Source organism: Anabrus simplex, chromosome 8, assembly GCF_040414725.1.
Source record: "Anabrus simplex isolate iqAnaSimp1 chromosome 8, ASM4041472v1, whole genome shotgun sequence".
NCBI lineage: Eukaryota > Metazoa > Arthropoda > Insecta > Orthoptera > Tettigoniidae > Anabrus > Anabrus simplex.
The window spans coordinates 16,230,482-16,251,186 of record NC_090272.1 but is presented as its reverse complement, the minus strand read 5'-3'; the positions used below and the strand labels follow the sequence as shown (position 1 = coordinate 16,251,186).

Genomic DNA, 20,705 nt, shown 5'->3' with positions numbered 1-20,705 from the left:
TCTCATTTTTGTGTCTACGGAAAAGGTTATTCTTATAGCGGGGGGAAATTACATGAGTCATTGGGTTAAACTCATGAGCCAAGGCAGTAAACAGCGACCTGCGTGCAAGGCTAGGCTTGCAGACTACATCATCGCCATACCTACAGGACTTGGCAAGAAGAAAGAGGAGAGGGAGATGATAATGCGATCTACGAATCAGATGCTTCGTTATATAGAGATCTGAGATTAAGCTGTTACCAAGAGTGGGGAGAGCCCGGTATATATTATGTAGCGCGGAGCATTCCTCGATACAATACGGAGTTACGGACTCACGGATTCACGGATACTCACTCACATCGCTACATCTACTGTGAACATCTACTTTGAACGACGTTATTGATTTTGAGACAGTGTGTGGTGTCTCCGAGACATAGTTATTTTTATACAGTGTGTTGTTGCTTCGATACAGTACTCAGCTGCGGTAATGTTATCGGATCTGCGTGAGACGAGACAAGCTTACGGCTTGTGTTATATTCAGTAAATCTTCTGGACGAAGAACTATGTTTAGTTCAAGTCCATGGAATTTGGTACAAGTCTGTACCGTATAAACAGTATAGCTCAGTTGGATTGAGATTTCTACTAACATGGAAAAATTCATATCTCTGAATTTTCTCCTCATACGATCAGCGCTGATCAGTTTTTACAAGTATAGGGCCAATGTCTAATTTAAATACTAGGCAATAAGGGAGTGTTAGTCCAGATAGCCCGTACCACATCAGAGAAGGAAGGATGTCCATGGAGCCAATTCTACATCGAGAAGAAGAGAACGAGTAACCACGGAAACCAGATGACTTCAACGGAAACTGCAATTGGTGAGCTTCAATTAGGTAAAGCAAGCAATAGTAATTTGAGTAACGTAAATTCTAAATCCTTCCACGCTTTAAGGAACTTTGATCACAAAGTTTATACAAGGAGTAATTTTAATACCACCTATTCAATACGAATTTATTCCACTATAGTGTGGTTAAATACACATGGAAATTATCAGAAATTTGAAGTACATGTTTCGCACACTATTTATTGGGAATCATCAGCTTCAATCAATCTTAAAACACACATGGTCTAAGCAGTCACAATAACTTATGTAAAAAATTGATGAATATTTACAAGTGTTAATACTGTGGATGCAAAATATTTATAGTAAAAAATATTAAAACAGAACTTATACTAAAATCACTTTGAAAAAATGACGTGTTCATCTAAAAGTAATAGTCATATATTGTTTTTTAAAAATAGTCATTGTCTGACACTGAAATAGATCTTCTTGATGAGAAGTTTAAGCAATATATATTACACTAGGGAAGCAGAATATAAAAAATTAGGCGTCAACAGGATAAGAACAAAACGGTTAAAAGATGCAGTAAAAGTTCATATTTGAGGCCAATATTTAAAATAAGGATGAAAAGAAGTAGTTGCATTGAAGGCAGTGTAGTTTATGACGTCTTGGAAAATTGGATTAAACCAGTGGTATGTCGTGAAGTGCTGAAAACATCGAAGAGTTTGCCCTAAAATGCTGCTAAAATATCGAATAAAAGAAGGTAGGCTGGACGACAAATTCGTGTAACAGAAAATGCCTCTTGTAGACGTGGATGTCCGTAGTAGACAATGTCAATTTATTCTCAAGATGTAATGTATGTCCGAATGTATCTGCAGCGTTAGTCTGTTTGAAGCGTTTTACGGCAAACTTTGCGATGTTTTTCAGCACTTCACGACATACCACTATTTTAATCCAATTTTCCAAGACGTCATAAACTACACTGCCTTCAATGCAACTACTTCTTTTCATCCTTATTTTAAATATTGGCCTCAAATATGAACTTTTACTGCATCTTTTAACCGTTTTGTTCTTATCCTGTTGACGCCTTATTTTTTATGTTCTGCTTCCCTAGTGTAATATATATTGCTTAAACTTCTCATCAAGAAGATCCATTTCTGTGTTAGACATGGACTATTTTTTAAAAAAATATATGACTATTACTTTTAGATGAACACATCATTTTTTCAAAGTGATTTTAGTATAAGTTCTGTTTTAATATTTCTTTTTACTGTAAACATTTTGCATCCACAGTATTAACACTTGTAAATATTCATCAATTTTTTTACATAAGTTATTATGACTCCTTAGACCATGTGTGTTTTAAGATTGATGAAGCTGATGATGCCCAATAAATAGTGGGCGAAACATGTATTTCAAATTTCTGATAATTTCAATGTGTATTTAACCACACTATAGTGGAGTAATTTGTATTGAATAGGTGGTATTAAAATTACTCCTTGTATAAACTTTGTGATCAACTATTTTTCAATACGGAATAATGACGAGAATAATGGTTTGTAATTAAGGAACTTTTCCGATTCATCTCATTATTTTTGTATAATAAATTCATTTGTATTTTATAATTCGTTAATTTTCTTTCTTAAGGGATACATAATGGTTAATTATTTATAATCCTACCCCTGTGATTTAAGTATAAGTCTATGCTAGTAAATATAAATTTTGCTTTACAATTTTGAAAACTGCAACGCTGGCGCCCATACATCACTTAGAGAAATGGGAAACCATGGAATGTTAATTGTTTCTATTTGCGTGGCAATTTGCGGGCAAGCCACATATTGTTTATTTGATATTCATGTGTCCCAAGGTATCAACTTTCGTCTCCTCTAGTGAGAAGCTTAGGGTCGATCAGTTACACCGTTGCTCTCAAAGTGTTAATTTCCTGTTGTAGAGCTGACACTCCAGAAATCCTCCTGGCCCTGGTAGTCAGAGTTGTAAGGATACCATGTTTCTGGGCAGAGCGATGGTGAGAATCTACGTGGAGATATATATTGGTGTGTATAGGCTTGCGATAAACGCTGTGTCCTAAAGATCCATCCATCCTAAGAATGGTATTTTGCCGTCAGGTTCCATTTCCATGGTGAAACAAATGGAAGGGTGCTGGCGATTAAGGTAATCCAGGAAGTGACCAAGATTGTCTTCACCTTCCGTCCATACAACGAACGTATCATTCACATATGCCACTAGATCTTCGGATTACAAGGTGCCGACAGCAAAGCTTCCTTTTCGAAGTTTTCCATGAAGAATTTAGCCACAACAGAAGAGAGAGAACTTCCCATGGCCACACCATCCGTCTGTTCATAATATTTCCCATTGCATAGAAAGGAGGAGGAGGTCATGCAGTGATAGAAAAGCCTAGCGATCTCTTCAGTAAAAATATCATTAATGAGAGGCATAACACCATCAGCAGGTACTCTCGTAAACAGACACACCACGTCGAGACTCACCAAGATATCACCTGACTGAAGTGATATAGTTTTTAACTTCTCAATGAATCCTTAATATAGGAAACGGTGTTACCCAGGAGTGGTTGAAGTAGACTACCTAAATATTTAGAAAGGGCATATGTCGGGGAGCTAATCGCACTAACAATAGGCCTAGGAGGAACACCTTCCTTATGTACTTTGGGGAGCCCATAAGGTCTCGGAGGAATAGCATCCCCTGGAAGGAGACTCTTCGCTGTATCTTCTGGAATAGAAGATTACTTGACCAATTTGACGGTCGCATTTGAGTAGCGAGATGTGGGATCACGACTGTTAATCCTGTATATAAGATCAGCTAACAAAGACAAGATCTTGTTGTCATAATCAACCTTATCCATCACCACTGTCGCGTTACCCTTGTCAGCGGGGAGAACGATTATATCAGAATTGTCCCTTTGATCTTTTAACACCCGGATTTCGCCTTGTTTTAAGTTGGACTCAGGTGGATTAGTGGTCTTGAGAACTCTGGAACATTCTTGTCTAACTTCCTGAACCTCTTCAGGTGTGAGGTTATGTACCGCTGACATCGGCCCGGCTGACGACAGCTGCGCTTACGTTAGCCTTGCTCGCTGACGGATTTCAGTTGTACTATAAGGTAGGGGAAAATTGGCGGAGTTAAAAGGTCGCTTCTAGAAACCTTTCTTGAATAATTCAAGGAGTATAAATACCCCGCGTGTGTATATAAGGACATCAGACTCTCCTCAGCTTCATTATGCCTGCATTAACGACACCTTCGAGCTGGCTCGTTCAAAGTGCCGACTTGGTAGAGCTGTCGATTGACGACCTCTCAATTCTTCTGCAAGTTATTTTTCATCAACCAAATACAAGTTTGACCTGCAGGGCAATGATACCATACTTCTGCACCTTCCGTACTCTACAAAGTGTGAGTCTATTTAGCATAAATTTGGGGAATGGGCTGAGTTCGTCACAATGGTGCCAAAATCGATCCATCTTCAAAAAGGAGGACTCTTCATGGAAAACTTCGAAGAGAAAGCTTTGTCATCGGCACCTTGCAAACCGAAGATCTGGTGGCATTATGTGGATGATACGTTCATCGTATGGACGGAAGATGAAGAAAATCTTGGTCACTTTCTGGATCACCTTAATCGCCAGCACCCTTCTATTTGCTTCACCATGGAAGTGGAATATGACAGCAAAATACCACTCTCAGATGTTCTCGTCGCCAAGAAAGAGGATGGATCTTTAGGACACAGTGTTTATCACAAGCCTGCACACACCAGTAGATATCTCCACGCAGATTCAAAATCACTCTGGCCAGAAACATGGCATCCTTACAACTCTGACTACCAGGACCAGGAGGTTTTGTGAAGTGTCACCTCTACAAGAGGAAATTAACACCTTGACAACCACCTTTGAGAGCAACGGTTACAGCAGAGCTTTGATCTCAAGGGTTCTGAAATGGACGCATAATCGGACGTCTGTCAAGGAAAAAGATGTAAAAGAAACTACTTACCTACCTTACATACATAACACGACGGATGGCATTGCTAAAATCTTACATAGGTAGCATGTACAAACTGTTTTTGGAGCATCAATTAGGATTAGGCAACTCCTGCGACCAAGTAAGGATAGTTTGCCTAAATTTCAACGACCTGGTATCTACAGAGTTCTCTGTACTTGTGGCAAGGTTTATATCGGGCAGAGTTCGAGAACGGTATGTGCTCGCATCGAAGAACATACCAGGTTTATCAGGCTCAACCAACCTGATAAATCAGCTGATGCTGATCATGCCTTAACATCTGGTCATGATGTTTTGTTCCAAGAAGTGGATGTTCTTGCCCATATAAAGCAATATCGCCCAAGAATTATCGGAGAGGCAGTTGAATTACATAAACACCCAGATAATTTCAAGCGCGATACAGGCTACAACCTCAGAACCATTAGAGAATGATGCTTTACTGTTACCATTCGATGTCTCTAGTATGGGGCTAAAATGGCATCCCTTTTACATCTTAGGGCACCATTTTAAGTTCCTTGTTGCTTTCTCCTAGCAACCTTTAATGTGTCATTTCATTTCTCTGTTGCCTCCTGATGAAGAAATGCAAGGTTCCCTTTGAAATGCGTAGTGTGTGTTTATAATTAATTACACGGTACAATTCCAAAATATACCTGATCAATAGTTACGCGGGCCATGAAAGTCTAAATGATAATATTAAAAACCTCTGCGGGGAGGATATTTTTCAATCGATGTCTAAATTTAGTAGATTATGACGCAAGAAGGTGTGTCTTATTTCCTCTCTCACTTTTCTCCTAAGATGCCGGGACCACGATATACTACCAAATTTTGTTATGTTGAAGCATACCTTCAGAACACCAAAAGCTATGAGAATCTATCGTCGTACAAGCAAGGCGATAATGGTCGAGAGGATACAGCAGACTCGTAAGAAGTTGGATTTAATCTTGCGGGAGTTGCTTCAGTTGCATCTATGCCTCTCGAACTTCGTAAATGATGAATTCTGGAAGGTCTTTGATCGTATTACTGCAGTGCAAGCCAACAGCATACTAGATCAGGTAAGGGGCAGGTATATTTCCAAATATGAAAGGTTATGTCAGATGCAGAAACCTAATGCCATTAGACTTGATGCCAGCAAAGTTATTATAAATTTGTCCCGTATGCCTCTGAATGAAACCCAACACGGAGTTCTCGTCAAAGGTCTCAACTTTGCTGTACTGCCTATTAAATTTCCTATTGAGGAACTTATAACATCTATAGAATCTTTGGTACATAACCTCACGCCTGAAGAGGCTGAGGAAGTTAAACAAGAATGTTCAAGAGTTCTCAAGGCCGCTAATCCACCTATGTCCAACTTAAAACAAGGCGAAATCCGGCCGCTGAAAGATCTAAGGGACAATTCTCATATAATCGTTCTCCCTGCTGACAAGGGTAACGTGACAGTGGTGAGGGATAAGGATGATTATGACAACAAGATCTTGTCTTTCTTAGCCGATCCTATATACAGGATTAACAGTCGTGATCCCACAAGTCGCTACTCAAATGCGACTGTCAAATTGGTCAAGCAATCTTCTATTCCAGAAGATACAGCGAAGAGTCTCCTTGCAGGGGATACTATTCCTCCGAGACAGTACGGGCTTCCAAAAATACATAAGGAAGGTTCCTCTTAGGCCTATTGTTAGTGCGATTAGCTCCCCGATATATGCCTTTTCTAAATATTTATGTAGTCTACTTCAACCACTCCTGGGTAACACTCCTTCCTATATTAAGGATTCCACACACTTCATTGAGAAGTTAAAAACTATATCACTTCAGCCAGGTGATATCTTGGTGAGTCTCGATGTGGTGTATCTGTTTACGAGAGTACCTGCTGATGGTGTTATGTCTCTCATTAATGATATTTTTACTGAAGAGATCGCTAGGCTTTTCTATCACTGCATGACCTCCTCCTCCTCCTTTCTATGGAATGGGAAATATTATGAACAGACGGATGGTGTGGCCATGGGAAGTTCTCTCATGTTGTGGCTAATTTCTTCATGGAAAACTTTGAAGAGGAAGCTTTGTCATCGGCACCTTGTAATCCGAAGATCTGGTGCGATATGTCGATGATATGTTCATCATATGAATGGAGGGTGAAGACAATCTTGGTCACTTTCTGGATCACGTTAATCGTCAGCACCCTTTCACTTGTTTCACGATGGAAAAGGAAACTGATGGCAACATACCATTCTTAAATGTTCTCGTCACCAAGAAAGACTATGCATCTTGAGGACACAGCGTTTATCGCAAGCCTACACACACCAATAGATATCTCCACGCAGATTCTCACCATCGCCCTGCCCAGAAACATGGTAACCTTACAACTCTAACTACCAGGGCCAGGAGGATTTCTGGAGTGTCAGCTCTACAACAGGAAATTAACACTTTGAGAACCACCTTGGAGAGCAACGGTTACAGCAGAGCTTTGATCTCAAGAGTTCTGAAATCGACGCATAATCGGACATCTGTTAAGGGAAAAGGTGTAAAAGGAACTGCTTACCAACCTTACATACATAACACGACGGATCGTATTGGTAAAATCTTACGTAGGTACCACGTAGGAACTGTTTTTTGAACATCAATTAAGATTAGGCAACTCCTGCGTCCTACTAAAGATAGTTTGCCTAAATTGCAACAACCTGGTATCTACAGAGTTCCCTGTACTTATGGCAAGGTTTATATTGGGCAGACTTCAAGAACGGTATGTGCTCGCATCGAAGAACATACCAGGTGTATCAGGCTCAACCAACCTGATAAATCAGCTGTTGGTGATCATGCCTTAACACCTGGCCATGATATCTTGTTCCAAGAAGAGGATGTTCTTGCCCTTATAAAGCAATATCACCCATGAATTATCAGGGAGACGGTTGAAATACATAAACACCCAGATAATTTCAACTGCGATACAGGTTACAACCTCAGTGAATCATGGCTACCTATTATCAGAACCAGTAGAGAGTAATGCTTTACTGTTGCCATTCGTTGTCTCTAGCGTGGGGCTAAAATGGCGTCCATTTTACATCTTAGGGCACCATTTCAAGTTCCTTGTTGCTTTCTCCTAGCAACCTTTAATGCATCGTTTCATTTCTCTGTTGTCTCCTGATGAAGAAAGGCAAGGTACCTTTTGAAACGCGTAGAGTGTGTTTATAATTAATTACACGGCACATTCCCAAATTTTCCTTCATGAATAGGTACACGGGCCGTGAAAATCTAAATGATAATATGTAATCTAATAACTCGCACACTTGAAGACAGATTTGAAGCCAGCACTTCAGCACTCCTCTCAAATCTCAAATGAAATAATTAAAACAGGAATAACTTGCAACACAAAATTAAGGCAATGGCCATAGTTTTCAGCGATTATAATGCGGAGAATCGGACTCCATTCCTCCAAAACTCAAATATGTCTTCCAATACACACGCCAATGAACAACCATCTTGTAGCTTGATCGGAGAGCAAGTCAGCGGCTAATAGCAGCTCACTGTCCAGAAACGAGTCACGCATCAGACATTCTAGGTAACAAATACTTAGAGTACACAAAAATCTAAAAAGACAGGAAATTTAACAACATAGTCCTATGGTCCAGGTTTGTAGACGACACGTTTATTATCAATGACCAATGTACTGTATTACTGACGCGTCCACTACCTTAACACACCTCAATAATATTGATACAGATATCCAGTTCACAATAGAACCGAAACCAATAAGGCCCTAAATTGTTTAGATTTAACTATCACTAGATTGCCATTTTCTTTTAATTAGAAAATGTATAGGGCACCAACGCGCACAGCTACGACAATTAACCAAGATTCTGTACACCCTCCTAGCCATAAAAGAGTTTAATACACTGTGCCTTCAGTGTACCGATGTTTAAACCAGAGCTTAATAAGGAACTCAACACCATTCCATAATGGTTATAACCAAAGTTTTATAGAACGTATAATATACAAGTTTAAACACCGACCCAGGTCTAATTTACAAAAAGAAACAACTAAGCCCAAAACTTATGCAACCCTGACATTTTCCGAGTAACAAATATTTTTAAAAAGAGAAATACAAGACTTTCCTTCAGGACTAACAACATAAATCTCGACATTTTTCATAACTCTAACCTAGTCAATGTGTCCAACCCCTTTTAATAAATCAGGCATTTACAGGTTTCACTATAACGACTGCTCCAGCGTATACATTGGGCAAATTGGGAGATCTTTCAAAATTAGATACAACGAGCATGTGAATGCTTTAGACCCAAATATTAAATTTACAGCGGAAGAAGAAGGTACACTCAATTTTCTAGATATTCAAACAATTCGGATAAACAACCATTTCCAGTTTAAAATACACAGAAAGCCCACTTTTACACCGACTACAATTAAAAGCGATTCTTTACATCCCACTTCACAAAAGAAATCCGCCTACTACAGTTTCGTCAACAGGGCCTTTGAAATCCCGTTAACAGATACAGACAGAAAGAAGGAACTATCTTTCATTCGTCAACAAGCCTTACATAACGGTTTCAGTTTGAAATTCATTAACAAAATTATTACTAAGTGCAAATATCAACAACAAATTAAACTAAAGCAACAATCGGAGAATGCAACGAAATACGTCTAATTCACCTTTAATAACCCAAGGATTTATGAAATCACGAATTTGTTTAAGAAGCACAATACCAAAATAGCTTTCTCAACCAACAACAATACAAAACACAGATTTTTTAATCACAATAAAGTCAATAAGCTTAAAGATGACGAACTCCAGGAATCTGGCATTTACAGATTGACATGTACCCAGTGCAAAAAAACATACGTGGGGCAATCTGGGAGGAGCTTTTTAATTAGATATCAGGAACATGTTAATTCAGAGAAATACAGAAGATACTCTGCTATGGGAGCCCATATGAAGGAGGCAAATCACAATTTCACTAACATCAGACAAGATCTCCAAATTATCAGTAGGATTAATAAAGGAAGTTTAATGAATAACCTAGAAAACATCCACATTACTCTCGATAAACTAGAGAACAGGGAACGGAATCGAAACGAAACGAACGAAAAAACCTCCTATACGAACAATTCAGTAAATACGTAGAAATGGTAAACAGTAAACAAACAAGACAAACAAATGAAATACTCGAAAATGACGTCACTGAAACACAACCAGTAATCCCTCCCCCCTCACAAAACGTACTAGATGACGACACAACTCTACTTCCCCTTTCTCCGGAATATTCCACGAACAATCAGACCATGTCACACCGCTATCACACTAGGTCGTGCACGAAGGCAGTTCTCCAAGGCAACGCGGATTAAACATTTGCCAGATAAGGTAAGTCAAGGCCACGCAATCTCGAATACAAATATCTTCCCGCTATCTATTTAGAATTCGGAGCTTTTTACTTTTATCATATGTCATATTTTAATATATTACGATCTCCTGCTGGTTTACAGATCGCGAGGCAAGCTGCCCGAATCAGATCGCCATTTTATATAACAGAAGCCACCACAGGGTTTTAGCAAGTTAAACGACTAACATAATTTCTTTTATTACATTCCGAAGAGCAATTCTCGGAAGTTAAACAGTCAGCAAGGCCTTTTAACCACAAGAATATCACTCAAGGAAGTTATTAAATATAAACAATAAATACATGAAGACTGGTGCATATGACATAAACTTTCATTCAAGCACAAGTGTTTTTGAATAAGTGCCTTATCATAGACACTTTAGAATATTTTAAAGTATGTTTATTAAAAACAAAGTGTTTAACATCACCACAGACGCGAATTTTAATTAAGTTATTATTTTTCTCACATATGCCGGAAGATTATTACAAACACGAACTTTTTATTCACGCCACCGAATGTTATCAAAAAAATTACCATAGACGCTTTTAAATATTTTAAATTAGTTTTTCATCATGTAAGTCTTTTTTTAAACACAATTGTAAACGATACTGTAATTTAAGTATCATTCACATACATCTCCTTACCCCAAGCCCCCCCCCCCATTTTCCATTTCATTTAAAGCATCTAGAACAATAGTTTTTGGATTCCCATGGGATACAGTTTCAAGATCCAATGTTCTTGCTTTTAAATGTTATCATCTAAGATTTTTTATATACAGCTGAAGATGACCACTAAGTGGTCGAAACATGTACTGTGTTTGTTAATGTATTTTTAAGTTTGCCAAAGGCAAAAGAAATAAAGTATCGATTAGGTGGCTTTTTAGATTAATTTGTTGATTATACTCATCGATACGGCCATGAAGTGGACAGCTTGCAAGACCTATCTGTGTCGGTGCGACGTAAAGCAACTTGCCAACAAATTGTTTACATTGCCTGCTTCCTCCAGCAGGTCAGTGCTTGTTCTCCATCAGACATTAGAGGAGAGTCTCATAAATAATTTTTCTACTTTTTAATTTCTTTTATGTATGTTTATTCATTCCTAATTCTGGCTTTCATTTCCAGATTTACTTCTTTGCCTGAGGTCCTAAGTGTACTTTAAGACATCATATGATGACAAGATGATCATAAACTTCAATTTTGTTATCATATGTAATTTAATGTTATAATTATTCCTGCAACATTGTCTTTGTCTGTTATACATATGTTTTAGTTATCACATAATCTGTTAAATTTATTTGGCTGAAGATGGCCACTAAGTGGCTGAAATTTAACGGATAACAATGATCAAGAAAAGGATCGTAATTTTCATGAATATAAAGAAAATATTCTCATACTTTATTATGTTTTATTTACATAATATCCATAGAACATTGAGTTGTTTGCCTGAAGGACTGGAATTGTCTGAATGCATTGAGTTCAAATTTGTTGTTTCTAGCTTGGATAATTCCTTAACTGGTAAACATGGGAAACGACTGACAATGTGATGTCATGATTAACCAGACGAGCCTGCTCATATGTGTGCAGTAGTCCCAGTAATATTTGTTTCCAGTATATTGGTTTCCCCCGTAGCTCAAACTATATCTTCATTCCTTTTTTTGCAATTTAGCAGCTGTAATCTTAGAGATAAATACAAAGTTTTAGTGGAAAAAAGAGAAAACACAATTTAAAGGAATAACTATATTCAACTTTTATTTATTTGCCAATAATATTTGATGTTATTTTTTTTAGAATTCCTGAACTGGCTTTACTTCTTTTTTGCAAATATTTAGTTATTTGGTATACAGTGCACTGTGGAGGCAAGAAATTTGTTGTGCATTTATTACAACAGATTAAATAAAAATGTGGTACTACAGTGCTACTACTTTCTTTGTTGAATGTATTGTATTTGAAGTAGAAAGTTAGGTTAGTATTAGACTTACAAAAATGTAGACAAAAATAGCTTATGCGAGAAACGTATATTGTGGTATTTGCTTGTATCCAACAGACCTTGCCGTAGGTTGAAGTATGAATTGAGCTCGCACCTGTCTTTTGCTCAAATTTGTGTCGTAATCAGCTTGAATCATCTCAGTAATGATCCCACGAGTGCTGTGTGCCATGCTCAGGTGACACTGGTCGATTTTGGAATGTACTTCTCTGTAAATATTTGTGTGTACGAAACTATGAAGGACATTGGTGTGATATTTAGAGAGGGATTTGGATAGAAGTGAAACTCAAGAACTGCACAACTTTCAGTACGTTTCTGTAAGCTGTTTAAATGTTGTGGTGACCTACTCGCTTTTCATTGCTACACTTTTAAGTATATCAAGCATATGTAAAACATGATCTTGCAAACTTTAATTCTTTCTGTGTTTTGAGATAAATAGAAAACCATCTGAAATTTCTCCCCAGTTGTAGTCTTTTTAAAGAGCTTGTCTCTGTTACTGTGAACAAAATCTGTTTTTTGTCTCATCATTAATATTTCTTTTTTTATATCACCAAAAATTTCCAGTTTTTCCAAATGATTGAACTTTTGATGGCATTTGCTTGTACAGGGATCTGGGGGTCCCCCTGTTGCCATCTAAAGGACCTCTCAGTCTAGTGTATTTCTTCCAGCTCTATTTCGATTACTAAAGCTCTAAAGCATCATGTGATCCCTGAAGTTGTGTCCGAACTGAAATGCTTAGTTTTCTTCTGTATCAGGATTATTAAGACTGCCATTCAATGAAGAAGGTAACTTAACAGTTTTAAATGGTTGCTTTCTCAAAACACATAAGTAACTGAGAAATCAGTATCAAGAAAACGCTTATTTTTTATAAGAACATTTTTTTGTTACGGATTCCACATTATTTAATAAAAATAGTAAAAACTAAGATTAAATTTATCACATTTTTACTTTGAAAGTTGTAATTGCATATTCCAAAGTACAGTTTCACCCATTTTCTTCCTTCTGGAACACATAGTTATCATGAAAATGTGTGCATATTAAAATGAAATCACACAGATGCACCTTACTGGTGCAAGAACTGTGTGAGCTGAAGTTTGTTATTGACTTTTCTGTAACGATTATTGAAATGTGGTTTTGTTTCAGGGCAAGCTGAACCATGTGATAAAACGTGGACCGTAGCTTCCAGTTTCCTCAGTTCGCCACATAGTGATGACACTGCAGACCTGACAAAACTAGCTTTAGTTTCATCGTTAGGAACTGTAATCATTTATGATCTCAGAAACATTCAAGAACCAGTCTGCAAGGGAAATATTGATCACAACATGAATGGAAGCAATCCCCCTTATCTCTTGCCAATTTGTGTCAAGTTCTGTCCCACAAAGACTTCTACAGTATCTGTTTCAGGCTTAGACGAGAATGTCTATGTGTGTGATGTAACATTTCCGGAATTGAAAACGATTTTTGTTCACGACGGACATTGTAAACACCGTACGGCAAACAGTACTCTTACAGTATCGCATTTGTGGTATGAAGATGTGATTATTTCAGCTTCAGAAAATACGTCGGTGCACTGTTGGCAGTTCAAAGTTACTTAATGTTTTCTTGTCATTATTTTAGTTTAAAAAATATATACATATTTACTTACTCACCAAAGAATTTCTTTCCAGTGTCCATTTGTACTATAAGTGGGATTTAAAAAAAATTTTTACACATTTCTTATCTTGTGACCAATGTGTGCATCAAACTGCCAATTGTTCTCGTCCGTATTACCTGATTTATGGATTTTTATTACAATTATTAGAATGAGCAAGAGGAGAAATTAAGACGGTGCATTATCAGATATACTCTTCCTCTCGGTTACAACTCAATTCTGTGAAGGGTAGGGCTCTAACTGCCTCGAACAATGTGTTCCGCGATCCTCTTGTACTCGGCTGGGATGTCCCAGTCACGAGGCAGTTTGGTCTTCCACTCACAGTGAGTAGCATTGAATCGGTCACTTCATAAGGTAATGTGTACCACCGCACACTGATTTTAGGAAAAGTCTTTTGTATCTGTATAATTTTTAACACTTATGTAGTTTTCAACCAACACATACCACTCCCAGCTGCACATTATATAATTATGAAACAATTTCTTTGTAGCCTAATCTTCAAAATATAATGACATTGGTCTGCGTTACCAATTTGCACGGTGGCTGGGCAAATGGACGTGTGGTTAGGGTTGCGGATTCAGGAGATAGTGGATTCGAACCACACTGTCGGCAGCCCTGAAAATGGTTTTCCGTGGTTTCCCATGGTTTACTCTGGTTTACCTTAATTAAGGTCACGGCTGCTTCCTTTCCATTCCTAGGCCTTTCCTATGCCATCATCGGTGCGACGTAAAGCAGATTACTTTACAAAGGTGAAAAATGAGAGTATCCTTCTAATTCAATAGATAAATATTCCGTCATTAGACGGAGTAAACAAATTCAAACATGTTTCGGCTCGTTTGAGCCATCTTCAGTGAAAAATGAGGGGAGTTTGAAATAATTTACATAATATAAGTTGAAAAATGCTAAAAAACATAATGAAGGAGCAAATGAAAAAACAAACAAAAGAGAGCCTAGACGGAAACAAAATTAGCACAAATATACAATATTTACATCAATATGCGGAGCAAAAAACAACTCACTGCGACAAAATTCAGCGAAAAGGTGTTAATTTAAAATAATAATTGAAACTAAAAACTGTGTTAACCTATGTTAACCTGTGTTTTCTTAGGTTAACACAGTTTTTAGTTTCAATTATGTTAACCTGTGTTTTCTTAGGTTAACACAGTTTTTAGTATCAATTATTATTTTAAATTAATTTTCGCTGAATTTTGTCGCAGTGAGTTGTTTTTTGCTCCGCATAATGATGTAAATATTGTATATTTGTGCTAATTTTGTTTCTGTCTAGGCTCTCTTTTGTTTGTTATTCATTTGCTCCTTCATTATGTTTTTTAGCATTTTTTCAACTTATATTATGTAAATTATTTCAAACTCCCCTCATTTTTCACCGAAGATGAGTTAAACGAGCCGAAACATATTTGAATTTGTTACTCCGTCTAATGACGGAATATTGATTGTATTGAATTAGGAGGATACTCTCATTTTTCACCTTTGTAAAGTGAACACCGTGAATACGGAATGATTCTAATATCTTGTAATGTAAAGCAGATTATTAAAAAATACATGAGAGAAAGCATAATACAAAGGGATAATAACTCTGAATAAGTTACTAAAATGGGTTTTGCATTATTTCTTTTTGCAAATAAGTAGTTTCATTAACCCAACCGCTTCATGTTTAATAATACCAATATAATGGTCCATTATTGAACATTATAAATTTTCCAGCTAACTCATTCTTGGTTGCCTGCATTTTTCCCTCGTGTGCTAAGTTGGACTCATCAGTTGGTATATAGCATAACCACCAAGACGCAAGGCTAGTGCATACCGTGTCTCATTACCAAAAGTTGATGCTGCCTGACCATCAGATGATATAGATGTTGATTCCCATAGGGAACATGTCCTGAATGAGTAAATTTATAAATTCATAATATAAATATAATATAAAATACATTATTGTCAAGCACTAAACATTAAATTAACAAGAGAAGAAATTTTTTCTATAATACAATATTATACAATTTACGCTAACAATGTTTTCTATTAAACACACAGCTCATCCGTAATAAATTTATATTGTTTACAAAATTCTACTTGTAATATCTCCTGTACTACTTACAAATATAGTCAACTGATATACAGTATGTGGAATTACTTCAAATGATTCTATACAACTGGTATAAGATTAATATTTACATTGCATTTATTTACTTTTTTTTCTTTCTTTACCCATTCTGGAACCTAAGTAGTATAACGACCTGCTGCGTCTTAACCAGAGTCCCTTTTGCCACCACTTTTCAGAGTTCCTGAAGGGCCTTCACAGCTACCATGCCCGCCTCTGTAGCGTAACGGTTAGAGTGATTAGCTGCCGTCCTCGGGGGCCCGGGTTCTATTCCCGGTACTGCCAGAAATTTAAGAATGGCTGGAGGGCTGGTATGTGATTGAAATAGTACATGCAGCTCACCTCCAATGGGGGTGTGCCTGAAAAGAGCTGCATCGCCTCGGGATGAGGACACGAGTTTACTTTACAGCTACCATAGCGGTCCCAGGGCCCTCGAAGTCCCCACTGTACTTCACCCCTGCAGGCAGTCCCCTACTTTGGCTGTCCAAACTCCTTAGACCAGGGGATGGAATTAATTTATTCATACACACTTTTTTTTGCAATAACCTGCACTGGTCGAATGCCCTCTAACACTTCATTTATTTTCTCTGTTGCTGTTTATTCTCTTCTTGAATATCTGTACAGATTTTGGAAAAGGATCAAACACTACCCCTGGTAAACTGTTCCACTCCTTCACACCCTTCCCAATGAATGAATATTTACCCCAATCACTTCTGCTAAAATTCCTTCTAATTTTATATTTGTGGTCAGTCCTGCCTATATAATTATTTTCCAAATGAAGCCTCTCATGGATATCTCCCCATGCTTCTTCTCTTGTATAGGCTCTATATAATCCTATAAGTCTAGTTTTCTCCCTCCTCTTACTTAAAGTTTCCCACCCAAGTTCCTTTAATATTTCTGATACACTACTATTTCTCCTGAAATCCCCTGTTACAAATCTTGCTGCTTTCCTCTGCACACTATCTATTTCCTTTATTAGGTATTCTTGGTGAGGATCCCAAACACTATTTGCATATTCCAATAATGGACGAACCATACTCAAGTAACCTTTTTCTTTTAATTCTTTGTTGCATCCTTTAAGTAGCCTCATTATGACATGTAATTATCTGTATGCTTTCCTGACAATGTCATCAAAATGACCCTTCCAGTGCAAATTACTTTCAAATCTTACACCTAAGTATTTGCACTTGCCATCTTTTGGGATGACTACCTCATCCAAATTATATTCGAATTCAGTTTTAAAGCTCCTGTTTGTAAAAGTTGTAACAGTTGATTTGCCTGCATTAACCTTCATATTATTTTCTTCAACCCATTGTTGGATACTTTCAAGGTCCCTTTGTAATTCTGAACAATCCTCAATGTTGTTTATTTCCCTTTAAACAATTGTCATCTGCATACAATCTTATTTTTGATGTTGTATTGTTCCCTAAATCATTTGCGTATATTAAGAGAAGTAACGGACTGATTATACTACCCTGTGCAATTCCCTTCCAAACTTTCTCTTCCTGAGATACATTATTTCCTACTTTGACTTTCTGAACCCTTGAGTTTAGAAATGTTTTTATCCAATGTGTGACCCTTACGTCCAATCCTATTCCCTCCAATTTCCTTAATAATATTCCATGTTCCACTCTATCAAAGGCTTTGGAAATATCTATGGCTATGCAATCTAACTGACCTCCTGAATCCAATTGATCTGATATGTCCTGCTGAAATCCCACCAGTTGTGCCTCACAAGAAAATTTCTTTCTAAATCCATACTGGCTCCTCATGAACCAATTTTTATCATCACATATCCCTCTGATGTACTTTGATATTATACTCTCCAGTATTTTATAAATTGGTATTATTATAGATTCCTTCCATTCCTTTGGTATTACACTATTATTTATGACATAGTCAAAGAGAAATTTTAAATAAGGCACTATGTACCACCATATTGTCTTTAATACTTCCCCAGTAATGTGATCACTTCCTGCTGCTTTTCCTTGCTGAAGCAGTTGGATTTCTCTGAAAATGTGAATGAGAAGCTTCTTGTTTCCCTCTGTGTCTTTCCCTCTCTATCTTCTGTTTCGGTTTCCAACTCCTGACAGTCATCTACTGAATCTCTGAATTCCCTACTAAATAAGTTTGCTTTCTCAGTATCTGTTAAATAGTTTTCACCCCCTTCTCCCACCATTGTAGGAATTTGGATTCCTTTTCCTTTTTGATTCCTGATATATGAATACAGCTTTCTCCATTTCCTTTTGTGGTCATTACCCTCTTGAAGTATGCCATTCATATAATTCTCTTTTGCTTCCTTTTTCACTCTATTAAGTTTCCTCATTAGCTGTTTTCTAGTTTCTCTACTCTCCCTACCCTCTTTGATTTTCCTGTTTATTATTCTACATTTTCTTTTTAATTTTCTTATTTCCCTTGTATAATAAACAGGGTCTGAGGTCATTTTACCCTTCTTAACAGGTACAAATCTCTTCTCTCCTTCCCAAATGATTCCTTTAAATTTAGCCCAAAGTGTATCCACGTTACTCCCTTCACTTATCCAACAACTGAATTGTGATTTAAGGTAAGTCCCAAATTCATCAACTTTAGTTTTTCTGTACAATTTCTTGTCTTGTGTATCCCTCTTATTATGCCTTTTTGGTACGAGTCCTACATCCATTATTACAGCCTTATGGTCTCCTATTCCTTCAATTACCTCAGTTTTATCAACAATTTCCCATGGTTTAACCAAGAATACATCTAGTAAGTTATTGAGATGAGTCGGTTCTTGTACTACTTGCGTAAATCCTCCCTCCCAAATTAACTTATTTGCCAGTTTCTGTTCATGGGCTTCACTTGCAGCTCCATTCCATTCAACTTCAGGCAAATTTAAATCTCCCCCAATTATTACCATCGGCAGCCCTGAAAATGGTTTTCCGTGGTTTCCCATTTTCACACCAGGCAAATGCTGGGGCTGTACCTTTAATTAAGCCCACGGCCGCTTCCTTCCCACTCCTGGCCCTTCCCTGTCCCATCGTCGCCATAAGACCTATCTGTGTCGGTGCGACGTAAAGCAACTAGCAAAAAAAAATTATTACCATTATTGTTTCTATGAGTATAATCTATTATTTTCTCAAATATTTCCATGTCTCTTTCCTCTCTTCCAGGCCTGTATGTTCCTATAATTCCCACCTCCTTCATATTATCACAAACTATTTTTGTCCCTAAAATTTCATCCCTTTCATCGGTAAACCATTCATGTGAACAGTAAGTTTCCTTCACCAGAATAAACACCCCCCCCTTCCTTTTTATCTCCTCGGTCTCTACGATAGACTGTGTACCGCTCTGGAAATACTTCTCTATTACCCACCCCTTCTCTCAACCACGATTCCACTCCTATCACCACATCAGTCTCATAAGATTCCATCAATGTACCAAATTGTAATTGTTTATTTACTACACTTTGACAGTTTACCAAGAGCAATCTCAGACCCCCTTCCTCCCTAAAACTTGACTGTTGCAATTGGGTAACTTGAAATTCCTTACTTTCCTGAGTTTCATTTTCTAGTTGACTGAGCCAGCTTGAAGTACAGCTGGCTCTTTCTACTAGTTTTCCTGGTCAGTATTATAACTCAAGGGAGTTGCCTGTTTTACAGTACATATCTTAAGATTAATAAAATCTAGAACAATATTTGCTATCTTTCGTTTACCTGAATTGTTTAGATGGAGGCCATGTTTTGTATAACAGTATCTCTCAAAACTGCTGCATTCAATAAACTGAGTATTCCGAAAATGTTTACAAATTTTAACAATATCTGTATTGACCTTGTCCACTTTAATGTTCACACACGAGTCTCTACTCAGAGATCATGCCTGTGGGGCACGTTCACTACAAAGACGTTAGTGTGGTTCAGCTTCCCTAGTGTATGTTTAAGTTGTGATCTTACATTCTTGGCGTCGTCGTGAGCTATGTCGTTCGTTCCACCGATGATAAGCACCGCATTGCCGCTCCCGAAGTTCCTAGTTGCTTCTTCTACGTTTTCCAGGACACTGCTGATAGAAGCTCCTGGATATATTTCTCCGGTTGCTGCTATATTCTCGTCGTTAATCACTCCCGCAATTCCCCTTCCTTGGCTATCACCAAACACAGTTACCTTTGCTGATTTAGGCCTAACTGGGTCTTGAATCTGAAATCTAGGCCTAAATTTTAACCTCGGCACCACAACGGCAGCGGATCGCGCGATCACTTTCTTCCAGAATTAAATTATTTAGGGCAGAAAACCTATTTCTGATGTTTATTTCCGGAAATTCAGTTGTAGATTTCTTCTTAGCCGGCCATCCACGAACTACTTGACACCACGCGCTCGAGTTTGTTACTGGTACCGGTATATCACTGGAAGAATGGTCAGTCCCAAATTCTAGCGATCGCAGTCTTTATTTTAATTCTTGATTTTCAACTTTAAGAGTCTCATTGTCCTTTTGTAGAATGTTTATAATGTCTAATGCCCTTTTATATTCCTCATCGATTGTTTTCGGTACTTCATCGTCATCGCCAACTACAATGTTCCGAACACACTGCTTACAAATCCAGTCAACATTTTCATTCGTTTTTACGTCTCTACGGCAATTTCGGCACCTATAATGCCACCATCGATCACAAGAATTACACAAGATTCCATTTTTCACTAATCTTCGACTTTTTCCGCACTTTTCTTCACATTTTACGGTTAATTTACTCGGAGGATAAAACGCTATGT

The 20,705-nt window shown here is 37.6% G+C and overlaps 1 protein-coding gene across 1 annotated transcript in view; it reads left to right on the top strand.

The window, feature by feature from the left end:
• The window catches only part of LOC136879203 (WD repeat-containing protein 73), a 257,255-nt gene extending 242,407 nt beyond the window's left edge, over nucleotides 1-14,848 (top strand). The window contains exon 6 of the mRNA XM_067152998.2: nucleotides 13,346-14,848. Coding sequence (XP_067009099.1) covers nucleotides 13,346-13,797 — 452 coding nt within the window. The 3' untranslated portion in view covers nucleotides 13,798-14,848. The remainder of the gene's footprint in view (nucleotides 1-13,345) is intronic.
• Nucleotides 14,849-20,705: the final 5,857 nt, after the last annotated feature.